Genomic DNA, 17,675 nt, shown 5'->3' with positions numbered 1-17,675 from the left:
AGCTTTATCTACTGTAAGAAGGTAGATGTCTAGTTTGGGAGCCTGTGAAATAATTTATCGTGGCCCCACAGGCAGTTTAAATGCTGTCTGTATTTAAATGAACGGCTATGTCTCAGTAAGTTTAGGTGGTTTTGTCTGACCCTTATTTTGTATCTGCTCAGACTGCAATTACTTTCAAGCTGGCAAGCAAGACAATTTCAATAATTTGAGACGGACGTTATCGTAAAACTACAGCGCGGGCAGTTATCTGCAAAGTGTACTGTATAACAGCACAATTTCCCCATTTTTCTGACTTGTATATTTTTAAATCACACACACAGTCATAAAAACCACTCTGTATCATGAGTTATTTAAATGAGAACACATGCAGATGGGGAATCTTACCGTACTGTACGTCTATTTATAACCATGATGGTTTGATTGACAGAATTTCATTTTCCAGCAGATGGCTGCAGAATCGGATGTGGATGGCAGACCTTTCAGGAGGAGAGAATACCTATTAGGGGATGTACTGTAAGACAAGGTATCCAGTGGCTTAAAACAAAATAAAATACCTCCATACCACCGCACTGTGACGCGGTTTGAAATTCGCCCCTCAGCTTTAAAACAAATGCTTTCAATTTGGAGCAATCCAAGCATCACCAAAGTGAGACATTGTGCTGGGTGAGGTAGGGATACTGAATTTTCAGCAGGAAAGAGAAAGACAGTAGACGGCTTTGCCGGTGAAATCAGCAGTGTTGCTTGTCAGCTTCTCTGTAATGGAAAATGTATTTAAAATGGGGTCTACTGGATCTCATTTTACGAATCATTAATAATAAATTGGTGCCATCAATCCTAATGATGACGGGTGCCCTATTATCAGGCCAGCATTTGGGGAAATTTCAGTTGGCTTGGATCAATTAATTCCCCTTTTCCCTATGCATGAAACATCTGTTTGCGTTTCTTGAAAAGACCGTTGCATAAAGGAAAGGACCTTGGGGTCTGAAGCCTCGCTGGTTGGATCAGTGACCTATTTAACCTCTGTTTGCTGCTGCTGTTGACTGCTGATACTGAGAGACAGAAAAGGCAGAGAGCAGTGGATGCTAAGCTCCGGGCAATGGCCGCATACAGAATAGGAGAGGGGGAGCTAAACCTACAATAGCTGAGTTAAAGATCCATGACTGTACATGCTCCAGCCATATGACCACACTAATAGAAGAGATTATTTGGAGTACTGGGGGCATTATGGTTAGATGATCATGGATATGTCCTTGAACAACAGCCATCAGTCATGTTTTCCCCCCTCGCTTCATGCCATGTTTATGAGCATGCCTTGATATGCAGTCATTATGAGGATTTACTTTCATATACACAACATGCAGGTAGGTCACTGCACATAAGCACTGGTTATAACACAAACACACAAAACAGGGAGCTGTTTGTGAACTACAGACCAATTTTACTACAACATTATTTTGTTCCTCATGACAAACACAGGCGCACTTCCAAAACTGGGAATATTGAAGGAGGTGCTCGTCAGGACATTAATCCAGCAGGATAGTTCATAGGAAAGTTTATGGCCTCTGTGGGACCAGTGATGTATTGCCAAGCTCTGAAAAGAGGGCAACTGAAAGAGTGTTGAATTAATTACATTAAAGCTGCATTTACATAGCAACCATGACCACAGCCAAAATGTTTTGGGTGTTGAATGCTTGTTTTACAATTAGGATTAGACAGAAGAATACAAATGATGTGAAATGGAACCGTGATATCCATTTTGTCATTTAACCATCAATACATGGGGGCATTTTCAAACCATCACTTATTAATTGGAAAGTCAAAATAATTGGTTCAGAATTAGTTATGATTCATTTGGGTAGTAGGAGCTTGCATCATCTGAAGAAATCATTCATGTGTGGTGTAAAACAGATGACTGCCCCTCACACAGCCTTACTGCACTGGTTTAAAGTTTTGTACGCATGGATTGTTGAATGCATAGCAGAAGAAGATGACTTGAAGCAGGTTATACTTAAACTTGCAGGTTACACCTCTTCCAACCAGAAAGAAAATCTATCATTCTCCCAAGAAGCAATGGAGGGCACCCTTATTGGTTTCCAGGCTCTGTAGCAGATGATTAAGACTTCCCAGAACATCATTTTCCACCAGTATAGAAGTTATAGTTCTGTTGGTGTGTTGAGAAGTCAGTGCTGAACCCAGAAGAAGCTGAAAGTCGATGCCCATCTCCCCAGCTGACTGTTGACCTCGCTGATGTCTGGCAAACGAAACAGAAATATTTGCTACTTCTCCAGAAGACTACAGAGCACCCTCCTTCCAGGCTGTTCTGAATTCCACCCCAACACAATAAAAATATCTACTTTTTTGTTTGTGTGCTGTAAAAAGAGGCCAGAGTTGCATTGTTATGAAATTCTGTGATAAATAGATGGAGCTTAAACAATTAGCCTTGAACACCCAGATCTTGAACTCCTTGGTGTCCAAGGCAATAGCTGAACCTATGGGGTGTTTATTTACAGCAGATGTTTATATTATTGTTGGAAATACAAAATGTGCCTGGATGGTACTGACCCTGAAACAAAAGTACACACACATCAGCATTTTGGTTCACACTCCCTCTTCAGCTGTACTATTCTCTAGTTTCTCTTTTAGTGATTTCAATAAAAATGCTTTACATGAATTTTATATTCAGTACTTTAGAAACAAACTTTAAAAAATGCAAATTTCAGTTATTTCTTAGCTGCATACATAAATTCATACTTTTATTCAATTTTTTTTCAGGTCAAGATGAGATGTTTAAACACTGGTAGACCATTATAAAAAGTGAGTTCTAAAGTGTAACCATAAACTGATGAAACCAACACTACAACTGTGCAACTACAGTCCTGTTTCATTTAAGAACTGTAACATAAACCCAATACGGATCCAAGTACTGTCACATTATTGAACTGAAGGTAGTTTTTCTTGCTTGACAGCTCGTAATATAGCTGTCTAGTTATTTCTGACATCACCACTTGGTGCTTATCTGTATTCTTTACTTCACAATGACTTTGTCTATTTTTACACTAATTACTTGTTCATGTATACTGTAGTTCAAGTGTTTGTTTTGCTTGTAATTCAGCTCTTCCAGCAGAATCCTGTTTGCTGGTGTTGAATAGCTAGAACAAACAGCAGTAAACAGCCACTTATTGTAAAATATGGCTCTCACATTGAGTTATTATCCTAGCCTTTAAAGCCCTCAGGGTTTCATGTCCTCCTCTGCCAGCTGGAGTCTTTTTAAGCTGATCAATGCACATACCTTATTGGTACATCTGTTTGACGATAAAGTGTGTTCTGACACCAGCAAACACTACCTTTAAAGATTAAGAAACAACCCTGCAGTTGTCTCATTTGTCAGCCGGCTCTCTCACTCAGGTAAAACTGAAACATGAAACTTCAAAATTCATGTGATGTTACACAACAATACACGTGATGAAAGACCACTTTGTTAGATTCAGGTTATCTTTGGTCAATGGTCTGCAGAGACACTGCATGACGGGCGCTTAAACGCAGCACAGAACACTTTCTACATTATTCATGTGTTGAGGTATACAAATGTAAAACCTCAGGGCTTTAGCAACTTTTTAGTCCCTCATGTTTCTATCAAGTGGCGGAAAGATTTAAAGGCCTTTTTCCAAAGCTGGAACACAAATTGATGTGTATATCCGGTTGTTGTGACATTTTCACCTAGATATATACAAAGAGAATTCTGGAAAGTTGTAATTTTCTGCCAGGGATGCAACATTTGGATCCCGGTATCCGGTATCAGTCTGAAACAGACGCAAAAATAAAATCAGTGACAAATGGCAGATCTATTGAACTTATTTCTATGGTCTCCTGTATTTGCAACAGCTGAGTGTGTACTACATTGTCAGTGCTGGTAGGACTGCATTATAGATAAACAATGCTAAAATAGCATGAAAGGAGATAGCTACTGCAGCCCGGCAGTTTGGAAGTATATCATGCTTGTTATGGGTACAATTCTGATGACAACTTTCAATACATGCTAGTAGAACCAGGCAGTATACCTGTGTCCTCAACATACCATTAGCACACATCTAGACGTTATGGATATTCAGTGTATTCCTCTTCCACATTGCTCAAAGGCAAACTGTTGAGCTCACGTCGCTCTCCACTGCCTGCCTTCCTTAATCATGGTGAGTCAGAAACTTTTAAACACCAACCAGAAGTGACATGGACTGCACCCATAATTTTTATATCAATAAGCTGCCTTGATTCAAACGCCCAAACTTTATTAATATCACTGTTGTTCCTGCACAGATGTGGACGTGTAAAGTGGCATTTATTCTGCTCTGATAGCTCAACAGCTGACAGCTGACTGTCGCTCACAAAGAGATGAAATAACACACCTAAAAGGTTCAAATCTATCAGACTCATGTTTACTGAGTGAGACACAGCCTCTGCCTGTGCAGAGGGACAGACTGACAGCAGGAGAGTAGGGCCCTGAACATTTTCACATGTGTAAAATCAATATGATTTGTTTCATTGTCATTATACTGCATTAAAAGAAGCACTGAAAGATCCTGGTATGGATGTTAATAAGGAGGAGGGACACTCAGTCGTTGATTATTGGCATTATAGAATTTCCAAACCACTGATTTAACCTGTTCATGGAAAAGGAAAATAAGCAAGTTTAATTTGTCACTTTATCACAGCTGAAGTTTACAGTTTGTCAGTTAGTCCATCTTTTGTGTGACAATTTCTGTGGCGTTCAGCGAAGTCTACATCGTGCAGCCCTCTAGTTTTTTTTATCATCTGTTTTGACTTGCTGGCTCATTATCAATCATCAGGCCGAACTTTCTGTTCAGTCAAAACCTAGTTCTATCCATCTTGATGATGATAACCTCGAGCATGAGAGACAACAAGAATTCTTCTGCTGGCATTGGAAATCAGATGCTGTGTAACCTTTAGTTTTATTACACTTGCCAATATTGTCCTGCCTGCTTAATCAGTGAAAGTTCCCCGCCAATTAAAAAATATAGGTAATTTGTGTCTCAATGCAACTAAAATGAGCCTCGTCATTTTATATTTGTACGTTTTAAAGCCACTTTCAGCTGCTGTCAGATTGGGCCCCAGAAAATTTGAGGTGTTCGTGCTTGTGAAATTTTTATCGAAAAAAAGGGTAATTACCTCTATTCATCTTCAACCCATGGTGAATTAATGTTTTCTGGCATGCAATGAGTTCTTGAGAGCTAATACTTAGGCGGAGTCCACTAAGCCACTGAAGGATGTGCTGCTTACTGTGCTGTTGTGATGCATACTGAATAGCACATTGTCACTGGAAATATACTCTTTAAGTTCTGCCAGGAAAAGTAATTTCCACAGTGGCAAAGAGTCTCTGGTTTACTGGGACATTTTCAGCCCAACGATGCTGATTGTTAGGGCACAGACTGAGTACCTCTCCTCCTCGTGCCTCCCTTGTCATGCCACTGCTCAACTCATTCGGCAGATCTAGCACCTGGAGCTACAAATGAGTCACGTCTGTATGCATGCAACAAGGTCCAACAACCAGGTCTCACTGCAGCCGCGCTAGCCCCACAGCCTGCAGGCAGCCTGTGACCATTCCCGTAAAATTCATCTATCAGTACTGACAACATCCACACCACTCGCATTATGATCAATGTTGCAAGAAGTGTTTTGGTAGCCTCAGGAAGAGCTCTGCTTTGATTCAGTTCCTGTTCTGCACCTCCTGTGTGGTCTGTAACAAAGGTGGTCAAAAGAGCCAAATTAAGCGCCTCATATCTGATCTTTGATGAACACAGATGTTATTGTCTGACAGGCTTTTATGTATTGTTTGCAAAGAATGTAATCAGGCTGGCAATACATCCAACAAGTGATTGTTTGCAGTTATTGTTGTATGTTAATGGGACGAGAAACATCCTGACAGATGGAAAGCCAGTGTTTTATCAGTCCTTGCTGTCTCGACATCCACTTGTCATCAGAGTCCTCATTATGTGGCACAAGTACAATGTCAGTATAATGTCGTTTAAAAGGTCTTTTTTCACGTTATCATTTTTTTTTCCCCAACAGGAATTGAATATTAGCTGAGTGTCTCATTCTGGGGTTACATTAACCTGTCAGCGTACCGTATCACTGTATATGAGGAATGCCTCATAAAAAAGCTGAAGCTGTGATTTAAAAACAGTTGCCTCTCGGGCAGAACGTTCTTATCTGAGTTATGTCAAGGCCTGCCAATGAGGAGCAGTGTGTTGTGGAGGAGCTCCGCTGTTATCTGAGGAAGCATGTGAAAATAGGCCTTCGTTGTTTGATGTGACTGTTTTAATGCCACGTCTCACCCCTCGCAAACAAACAAGCCGGGGACAGCTGCACAGATTGCACTTAGTGAGCAGCCACTCAGGCTAAGCGGACAGAAGTCACTCTGAGATGAGGGGCACATTAGGTAAGAGGCGGTGTCCAAGACAATTCTTCAACTAGATTGGCTTAGATTTGGACCAACAAGTTCACCCCCCTCTCTGCTACAAGCTCAGTTGGTACATTTGCATCCATTTAGATGGTTGTAAGTGACAGTTGCAATGTTCAGGCCTTTACTTAGTTGTCTGCTGTGACTTTCTTTCACTTAAATAATTTAGCTCTTTGTTGGACGGTGTATTGCACCCCTCTCTCAGGCTTTATAACAAAGTTTGATTTGTTACAAACTACTCTCAAAGCAGAATTGCCTCATTAACACTTGGCTAGTTAAATTCTTCTGAAGTTCAGTCTGATCTGATGCTCACAGGGTTTTCACACTACACTGATTTTCTGTTTCAACCATGGACTGAACCTGATGATATTCATATCCCAGAACACATGCTCTGTATCTAGTTGTGATTCAACAGCATATTCCACATAGGGCAGTCTTTCACATAATTAAAACATTACCATATAAACTGTTAGATTGTTGGCCACTGCTTTGTTTTGATATTATCAGAGCTGTGCAGACACCTTTTCCTACTCAGTTCATTGAATATAAACACGCTGCTCAAAACACCTTCTGAGGGCATCACTGTTCTCTCAAAAATCATCCTCTTCTGCACTGTGAGTAATGTGCTTCAACAGCATGAAGGGTGAAAAAAAGATTCAAATAATAGCATTTTGTACTATATTAATACTGTATTTTGTTAATTGATTCCTGCATGTAGTTGTAGGGAATGGAAGTGGGATAATATGGATACAGTGATTTAGTGTTGTCCTGATCTGTATAAAACTCTCTACAGTGGGACTAATAACAAGAATGAGGCGAGCATGAACAAAAACTCTAAACTGAAGAAGCGAAATAACAGGAGCAAAAGACAGTGGGATAACTTTGGTACGCAGTGAAAGAAGTTAAGCAGATGCGAAAGTCAATCTCAAAAGAAAATGAGGAAGCTGGTCCAGCTCTTTATGCTGAGATGAAGCGAAAGGTGGAGGATGACCTCTGTAGAAAGAGTTCTACTGAACTGTGATGGGTGAACCTAATGTGCAACAGAGTCCTAAGAGACAATTGCTGCCAATTTTATTGGCGGAGTGGAGAATTCATATCTGAGTGCTACAAGCGATCGTGATGTATGAAACTCACACTGGTCCTTATACAGCAGAATAACCCTCACCATACGGTGGATCTTTTATTCATACATTTATGAAAGTAAGATTAATTAATTTTTAAAGTTTGAGAATAAATTACAAACATGTGGTATAAAAATGCTGCTTTTCTGATAGGCACTGAAGTCTGCATTTGTTTTTTAATGGTAAAATATTTTTGCTAGTTTTACAGTTTTTCTAAAGCTCTGTAAATCTACAGACTGAACACACACATAATTTAAACACAGTGAAATCAAACTTAAGAGTGTTTTGCGCCTTCCAGATCATTTGACACTGAACCATATATTTTAAATGAGAGTCTTCCATGTCAGTGAATTGCACTGTCCCTGCATGGGTCAGATATGGTAATATAATACTGGGAGGCACTTGAGGCCCGCGCCTATCAGGAGTGAGTGCAGGTTTTAGCCAATGCCTGAAAAAAAGCCAAAATAATATTCTGGCTATTGTATTTGAAAAATTTAGCCAAACTCCCAAAAATGTAATTTAGAGCACTCACACTGGCTATACTTATGCTTAATTTGCCCTCTGCTGTGCCATTTCCCTGCTGGCCAGAACAGGTTAAGGTTCAGGTTACTTTATTTGTACCCACGGGTAGGTTTGAGAGTACAACAACTGCTCCAAAACACCAGAGACACAGGGAAAACATTTAAGTGCACAAGGCCCCATCATTACTGCAGAAATAGGCATAAAAGAGGGTGAAGTACCCTCCATTTAGATTAAATTAAAAGCTCAATAAAATTAATAGGTCTCAAAAATTCCAAGGATAAAAACAAAGTTTAATATAGAAATATAGAAACAAAAGGAATTAATGAGTGCATGAACAAAAAAATGCACGTGTGCAGAATAAGGCTACAGCTTGTTTAGCTCAGCATTAGCAGCACAACTTTTTTCTACACTCTGGGACTAGAAACCTCCGTCCAGAAGGGAGAAGCTAAAGTTCACTGTGCAAAGGCTGGGGATCATCATTCAAAACAGAGTTAGCTATCCCCTGCGACTGCTTGGAGTACAGGGAAGCTGGATAGAGCTGAGGCTCACCAATAGATGGCCTGACCATGTCCTGATCTGACTCAAGGAATTTTTGTCTTTCAGAGACAAGACATCAAGGAAAAAGACAAGACTAATTCAGTAGAAGCTCAATAGAACATGGTCAGTAGTGATTGGTCAGTGTGAAAGTGCGACAGTTTCCTCAAACAGTGTGGCCGCTGGTGAGCCTTCTTACTGCTTCATAGTTAGCTTTAAAGTTTAGTTCTGAATCAATCATTGTACCAAGGTAATTGTACGACTGCATACACTCAATGGTTGTTGAGGACTCCTCCTAAAATCAATCAACATGACTTTTTTTTAAGTGCTCAGCTGAAGGTAGGACTTCCGACACCACGCAACAAAATCATCAACAACAGGGCCGTGGCTGGACTCTTTCTTAGTGGGCAAACTCACAACTCACGGTTGCACTAAACCAGGGGTGTCAAACTCAAATACACGGTGGGCCAAAATTTTAAATTGAACAAAGTCGCGGGCCAAGGTTGAACAAATGAACCTTTTAATATGGAACCAAACAAGTTTTCATTTAACAATTAACATTGACCAAGCAAGGCTTATATAACATAAAAGTGAAGGCGTGCAAAATCTGGTTGCAAATAACAACAACAACAATAATAATAATAATAATAAAAACATATCAATGGCATTTTAAATAAAATTCAAATAAAAATTCAATGTGCCTTCCTGTTTGCAGCCTTCTGAGGTAAATGTCAAAATTCTTCAACAACAACAACAACTTCTAGCTTCAGATTCTAATCTGATGCAGCCAAACCAGACACCTGACATCTTTTCTTCGATGCCAGTTCATTAATGTCGGGGCTCAGGTTTTGAGCTGAGGAAACCTTCATGATCGAACAAAGGTGTTCGTCAGTCAGACGTCTCCTGTGAGACGTTTTCGTCATCTTCATGGAGGAGAAAAGTTGCTCACATAGGTAAGTGCTACCAAACATGGAGAGCAATTGCGCAACTTCGGTGCGGAGCTGAGGCATCGTGTCAGGGATGAACTGTGGAAACTGTGCGGCCCCAACAGAGTGAAACTTGGACTTCAGCGTTTCATCACACTGGAGCTCAATCAGCTCCATTTGGAGGTTGGTTGGTGCTTTTTCCACATCAACTGCGAAGGGATTACTAAGCAGTTCAAATCGACATTTCTGGACATCAAAGTCGCCAAATCGCCGGCTAAACTCAGCGCCGAGCACACTGAGTTTTTCAGCAAGTTGTGCGCAAACGGCGGTAGAGATCTGCGTTTTTATGGTTTGGCAGCAGGGGAAATGTCCAAAGTTTGCTCGCAGCATCTGGTTCTCCCACAGGCACAGCTTAGTTTTAAAAGCTCTCACTGACGCGTACATGTCAGTGATGAGGCGTCCCCGCCCCTGCAGCTGCAGGTTCAGCGCATCGAGGTGGCTTGAAATGTCGCAAAGAAAGGCCAGCTCACACAGAAACTTTTGCTCCCGGAGTTCTGCTGTGTCCTTCCCTTTGCTCTCCAGAAACTGAAATATTTCCTCACGCAGCTCGAAAAATCTGTTCAGCACTTTTCCGCGGCTTAGCCATCTCACCTCTGTGTGATACGGCACATCTGTGTATTCTGACCCACACTCTTCCAGAAAAGACTTAAACTGGCGGTGATTGAGACCTTTGGCTCTTATGAAGTTAACAACTTGTGTTACTGTGGTCATAATATCCTCCATCCTTAGCGCTTTACCACACAGGGATTCCTGATGTAAGATGCAGTGATAAACGGACAGTTCACCTGCACAGTTCTCCTCACGCATCTTTTCACGAATCCTGCCGACCAGTCCATTCTTTTTACCACTCATCGCTGGCGCACCATCAGTGGTTAATCCCACAAGTTTATCCCACGGCAGATTTATTTCAGTTACACATTTGCAAACCTCCTCAAAGATTTCTTTCCCTGTGGTTGTGCCATGCATGGGTTTAAATCCCAAAAGCTCCTCCGTAACACATAGATTTGAGTCCACGCCGCGGACGAAGACTGACAGCTGCGCAGTATCAGACGCGTCCGTGCTCTCATCAACAGCAAGGGAAAAAGAAACAAAATCTTTTCCCTTCTCCATCAACTGGACATGCAGATTGGTAGCAAGCTCGCATGTACGCTCAGCTATTGTGTTTCTGCTCAGGCTTATGTTAGCAAAGGCTTGCTTTTTCTCGGGGCACACTTGGTCACAAACCTTCATCATGCACTTTTTTACAAACTCTCCCTCAATAAAGGGTCGGGCTGATTTGGCAATTTCTTCTGCCACGATATAACTTGCCTTTACAGCAGCCTCACTTTGTGTTGTGGCTTTTGTAAACATTTTTTGTTGCGAAACCAAACCTCTTTTCATCTCCATTACTTTCTGGCTCCTTTGAGCCGTGTCCAGGTCCTTATATTTGTCCTGGTGTTTCGTTTCATAGTGTCTTCTAATGTTGTACTCCTTAGTTACTGACACGTTGGCTCCACAAACAAGGCAAACAGGTTTGTCTTTTACATATGTAAACAGATATTCTGTCTCCCACCTGTCCAGAAAAGTTCTGTTTTCTGCCTTTCTTTTCGCCATTTTTGGGGGTAACAGTGACCGGTGACAGGCCGTAGAGTGGTCTGGGAGAGAGGCACGGGGATGCCGGGTGAGCCGGGGCTTTCAGCCGAAGGAGTGCAGTGAGAAGACATACACATCACAATACATCCACGACTGCTACCGTAGACGCTACTGACACAGAGGAGGGGGTGTGTCTGCTGCGTCCTGGTTGACGCGCCAAAACAACAACAGAGCATTATGGGATTTGTAGTATAAGCGGTGAATGCGGTGTTACAGCGCGGCCGACGTATAATACCGGCGGGCCAGCTCTAATATTAATTTGAAATTGCCTCGCGGGCCAAATATAATTAGACTGTGGGCCAAATTTGGCCCGCGGGCCAGAGTTTGACACCTATGCACTAAACCAATAGAAACCAGACTTAAGCCTCTAGTACACCCACCTATCATAGAGCACTTTGAAAGTGGCAAAGACGTTAGTCACTGTTAAACTTATTTTAAGTTGCTTTGGTCAGACACAGCCCTCTATCGCTCTTGAATTGATCGATTATGCAAGGGTTATGATTCCTCACTCTGTTCTAATGTTAATGGAAAAACCTTCTATTGTTACCGTTGATTACACCCACCATTAAACTTGCAGAGAGCGTGATCTGAGACCAGTAATGAGGGAGAATATGGTAAAATCCAAGTCAGTTGAAGCCTAAATTAGTCTGATTGCTTTGATTGTGATTTTATTTGTCACTACACTGGTGATTGATCAAATACTACATGCTGCTCCTGGGGAAATAATCACACTTCTTTTAATGTCTTGTAAGCATTTTTTCATTTAACAGAGGAGTTTCAGGTCTGTTTTTCCCTGTGCATCACACTCCATCTCAGATACAGAGGAATTTTACTGTGTGTTTTATTCTGTTCACTCTGAAGCTTTAAAATTCACCTTCTTTTTTCTGCTGTGGTAAAACCTGATTGTCATGGCTGGTTTCTGTTCGTTATCATGTTGAATGAAAACCCACATTCTTGAGATGCATGATCAGTCAGCAGTGCGAATGGTGTCTGCTTTTCTTATTTTCAGTTTTATGTTGCTGTTGTGAGCTTGATCGGGACAGGCTCTTCAATCCAGTCTGAATATTTTATTACGTGAGCATGGCAAGATGCCAGAAACAACACTTTTATCCTTCTGTGTACAAGTGTGAAGTGGACAATTGAGCAACATCCCTGGCAGGACAATCTTCCTCTTTTTTTGTCTCGGTTGGGCAAGGGATGTTTGAAATGGACAAAGCTGTTGGGGATAAAGTTAGAACAAAGGAACTAATTTGCAAGTTAATGGTGCTTAATCAGTTTGTCGCATTAGTGCCTGTTATAACAAAGGGATACGGGCAGAGGGATTTGGACAAAGAGGGTTTAGAGCCGGTGAAAAGGCCAAAGCCCAGATTTGATAACATTACAGTGAGTTTAACATTGTGCTGGTTGAAGGTGAATGACCAGGCTCTCTGCAGCCAATAATGTGGATAATCATGCTCAAACATGCAGTGGTTAAACAATCAAAGAACAGAATAATAAAGACAGTCCGTCACACATACACACTCAAATAATACCAGTCCACCTGATCAGCCATCCAGTAAATAGTCTTGTGCTTATGTTCGGACTGAAATTTATTATAATGCTTATATAGCCGTTCCTGGGAGGATTATTCAAATAAAGCCCTTCCTTCCTCACGGGCTGACTAAGCATTTCAAAAAACTGGGATCTGGAGAGGGAGAGATTTACAACCTGTAACTAATTTCTGAACAAATTCCAAATTTTTGTAGGATGCAGACTAGACTCTTGACTTATTAAGGTGATGAATATTTAATTTGCAAAGATATGATCTTACTCTGCAAAAGAGCAATATTAATGGGGCTGGGTTACATGCTCTTATCCCAACACATATAAATTAATCATTACTCCCAGGTCTTGGCAGAGTGTTCCACAGCAAACATCTGTAGCATAAATAACTCCATTGCAATCACATCATGTTGACCCACACACACAAACAGGAGCTTTAATGATTTTCTGTTTACATGTTTAGCAGAGGAAACGTTGCCGTTGTTCCTGAACTGAGAAAACCTTGCTGCAGTGTTGAAAAAATTATAGTAGCTTCTGTAACATTTTATAGAGTTGTTAATTTGTAATAGGATGGTTATTTCCCAGATGTAATGTGATATAGATTGGGGTTTCATTTATATAGAGACTTTAATTGCCCCAACGCATCCTGTAAAGGGAATCAGCATATGTTAAGAGGATATTTGTTTGGCCTCCAAAAAGCCAGGTGATCTGATAGTGAAGTGCTTCCTGCAAACAGCAGGATGTCAAACCAGTGATAATGGTCAGTTTTTAGGTGCTGTAACTCCACCTTTGACTCAGGTAATATGATTACAATCTGCTGAGGCTGTCATACTTTCAAACACATAAACCTTTGTATGAGCTATCGCTTTCATTACAGCTCAGCGAGCAGCTACAGAGAAAAGATAGTGCTGGTTTAAAACAGAAGCATCAAACAGATGGCATTCTGCAGAGCCTGCAATAATTTTCTTTTATGGCATTCAAGAACTGATGCAACTTAGATCACAATTGGCGCCATTCACGCCAAGTGCAGATGGTGTTTTTGACTGTTTATTGGTTATAGTCTAGAAACCAGGTAAAACTGCTTTCCCAGGATATGGCTGGCTTGTCACAGCCCTCTCTGTCGTCCCTGGACCTCTGAATTTTCTCAGCCCCTCCCGTCTCTCCTGTCCAGGGTACATGTTTGTTCCTCCCACTCTAACCAGGGCTGCCATCCTCCAGACATCCACCAGATGCCCTCAGACTTTCCCATGTTATTCCACATCCTACCACTCAAATCTGCCATGTGATTACCCTCAGCCCCTTCACCTGGTCCACTTCCATTCCACCACTGTCCACCTGCCTCTGGGTCTGGCCTTGAAGCTAAAACCATCAGAAGTCATCATGCACGTCACTGCCCCACTTTCTGTATTTGAGTCCGATCCCAGTCATGGCATGGCTTAAGAGCTGACTCACAAACTCGCACTGTTCCTTAATAAATCAGAGTAACTGACAAGTGTTTGAAGATGGAAAAACTGAAAACTTACATAATTTTTTGTGCAAAACTAAATGTGATAGTCATTACCTCGGGATTTCCAGGTCTCGGTAGTATTTCCTTGTTTTGACATCCTTCATTTCAATACTCTTCTAACCAGGTTTGGGCATTTCCCCACACTACAGCACATCTAGCTGTCAATTTAATGAGTGTATGCTCGTCTGTGAATTATACGGTGAGCGTACACTGTAGCTGCAGGTTTCTACAGAAGTCATTAAGAGTCTGGAACATCTACCTCATGTTTTATTGAAGCCATAGAGATTATTAGGACAGGTCTTCCTCAAATAAATCTTTATGGACTTTCAGATTCAGTGCCCTGCTTCTCTTGACCTCGAGTACAAGGAAATTATGTACTTGATCAGGGCTGAGAATAGAAATCATGTCTCTTTAGTAATTTTCCATCAGTTGCAGTTTCTTTAAAAACATTACTTTGAATAGATGAGTGATCCGACATCAATGAGACTCGCTGATTTCAAGGCAAGTGGGATGCAAATGATTTTTTAAGGAGGAGGGCTTTAAGAGAGTGCTGACCTCAGCTAAGGCCAATGCTCCACTCTTTAGTGATGAAAATCAGCTACCACAACCATCATATGCCCTAACATGTTTCTAAAAGGCACTTTACTTTTCTGCCTAGCTAGACTCCAAGCATCCCACTTTTAGATTGGAAATACTTTACATAATGAACATATCTTTGTGCATTCAAACAAAAGAAATACTCAACCAAAAAGGAAGAGAGGAACTGTATTTTCATCAGGATGAAATAATCATGATCATGAGTCAGACCGATGTTTATAATTCTGCACACTTTTCATGTGATTTGAAATGGAATCAATAATTTTATCTCCCAACACGCCAGGTTTCATGTTAACTAGGGCAGTATGTTTTAGTTGTTTTGTTAAGAAACAAAAAGTTATAACAAAACTTTAGCAACAGAGATCATCACATAAGGCAGATGGTTTTTAAGCGACACAAACAGAGAGATGTATCTAACTCAGAAAGAATGTTCACTCTCTTCTCCATCTTGCCCTTTGGGATGCAACAATTAGAGATTTTAGATAGTACAATTATAATCTGAGTAATAATCACAGTTGCATGATCATCATGGTGATTATGCATTCATTAATTTCACATTTCCGGGGTCCTCCCTTGGAAAATGTTGATAGTGTTCTGATGTATTTTTATGCACCAGTTTATCATGCACTTGTATTTTGCACTTGTAAAGATTAATATCTGGTAATTTATGGATAAACGTTTCAAATTTGGCAAGATTTGAAATGATATCATTTATGTGATGCTGATGAAAGACAAATGCAAGTTTACTGGTTCAGTTCAGCAGTTCTGTCTTTTGACTCAATAATAAGGTTTGAAGATAACCAATTACAGTTGGAAAAATATGTTTTTTAGGGATGCACGATATTGAATTCTTGCCGATATCTGATATGCCGATACATCGAAACCCCTTTTGGCCGATACCGATACCGATAATCACAAGTTTGTTTGTTTTTTTCACTGTAAAGAAAGCTTAGTCTATCCTGTACTGGACTTTATACGGTCTTATTTGTTTAAGAAACACACATAAAACAAGACAAAAAACATTAGATTTTACCATAAATAAGAAATGTATTATTTTTTCAAACTCAAGACATTCAGTATTGAAATACAGAAAAATAATTTCTATAGATCACATGAACTTGAAATGTACAATGCATTTTTAAACATAGCCATGCTGCATTTGATTATTTTAGAGCTACTGTAACAACCTGGTGACAGACACAGAGCTCTGCAGTCCAAATAAATGAAGTGCTACATTTTATTTAAGGAGCTTATTTTTCAGATGGAGAATAATAATAATCCTAACTGAATAGCACCTTATCGGCTGTGCATATCGACAGAAATTTTCATATCTGCCGATACAGATAAACGTGTTTTTAAGCTTTTATCAGCCGATACCAGTATTGTGCCGATAATATCGTGCATCCCTTATGTTTTTGTGTTTTCATTATAGAAAGCTGTGTAAAGCTGTTTATGCGACCTGATTGTGGCCTAGACGCCTACTATGAACTCTCACCTCTCTATCTCTCCACCTCAGTGAGTCATTGAGGTTTTCTTTGTTTTTTCCTCTCATCATCATTATACTTTATGTTACCCTGTGCCTGTGTGTTCACATTAATGCTATGTGATAACAGATTGTCATGCAGTACCTGAGGCATGAGGGCGCACAACATTTATTGGATTAATTCAACTTTTTGTACAGATGGGCAAAGAATGTGACAAAAGACATAATGCAGTTGTCAAATGAAAACAGGATTTTTAATCAAGGAGTTGGTGTTGCTCTGAGGTTTGCAATGAGGTCGACCACTGTATGAAATAAGCTACAGTCTGGAGTTTCTCTTAGCAGAGACAAATGGTGACAGCTGTCTAATAAGCAGTCCCTCAACATGTTGAGCATGTGCTCAGAGATCAGAGTTTTAGCAGCACCTTTCCCACTGCACAGGGCAGGTTATGATGCTGCGCCGCCATTATGGTGGTGTGATGCTGCAACTGTATTAAAAATACCATCAGACTCTGATGGGGGCTGGCATGGCAAAGAAATAAGGTGGAAATGGCCACCTGAGTATACATTGAGGATGTGCAGGAAAATGATGCACAGATATTAAGTACATGTCTTTTTTTGTTCCCTGATGATTGTGCTATGTTTAATTTATCAGGCCCCTTCTGAAGGTGACGACGGAAACTCTTGGTGTAACAGAGCTTTTTATGGTTTATTTACCTTGATGATTTAGACTTAAACCATAGACTGTATATAGAGTGGACAGCGTGGCTTTGCCATTTATCATTGTATAGTTTTGAAGCCAAAATACCTCCGTCACAGGCACCGCCATTGTAGCAGTTTGCAGCCAGATTCTGCGCAGTAGAGACGGTGAGGGATTCTGGGAGAATCTGAGTGGAGCTGGGTGACAAAAATTATATATATATTTTTTTCTTTTGAGAGCCTAATCACTTCTTGACTCTACCCACCGGCATATTTTACAATCCCCGAAAAAAAAAATACACGAGAACAGCATTTGTCAATCATTGTTAAACGTTACGTAAAACCTTGTTTTTAACCTTGTGTAACTCATGAAAACAACATTTTTCTGAAAAAAGAGGACTTGAATACAAGACAGCCAAATGTTATCTTCAAATCACCCCAACAATCGGATCCAAGAAACATTTCTACGAGGAGTATGCATTTTTTAAAGTTCAACCACAGCCCATCTGGAATGACTGGAAAGCTGGATTTTTTAACCTATACTACAGCCAGCCAGCAGGGGGAGCAGTTTTTGCGGAGACCT

At 40.6% G+C, this 17,675-nt stretch overlaps 1 protein-coding gene across 1 annotated transcript; it reads right to left on the bottom strand.

The window, feature by feature from the left end:
• Positions 1-9,422: 9,422 nt before the first annotated feature.
• Positions 9,423-11,228, bottom strand: LOC141793921 (general transcription factor II-I repeat domain-containing protein 2-like). The gene has a single exon (XM_074674795.1). It carries the CDS (start codon positions 11,226-11,228, stop codon positions 9,423-9,425), a length of 1,806 nt encoding a protein of 601 aa, XP_074530896.1.
• Between the last annotated feature and the right edge of the window lie 6,447 nt (positions 11,229-17,675).

Source organism: Halichoeres trimaculatus, unplaced genomic scaffold (assembly GCF_033239565.1).
Source record: "Halichoeres trimaculatus isolate MK-OKI-2021-1 unplaced genomic scaffold, fHalTri1.1 fHalTri1_scaffold_7, whole genome shotgun sequence".
NCBI classification, from domain to species: Eukaryota; Metazoa; Chordata; class Actinopteri; order Labriformes; family Labridae; genus Halichoeres; species Halichoeres trimaculatus.
This window is presented reverse-complemented; position numbering and strand designations above follow the sequence as displayed.

Bases quoted from the DNA above. Each gene is read 5' to 3' on its own strand.
- LOC141793921 (XM_074674795.1), bottom strand. From the start codon at position 11,228: ATGGCGAAAAGAAAGGCAGAAAACAGAACTTTTCTGGACAGGTGGGAG.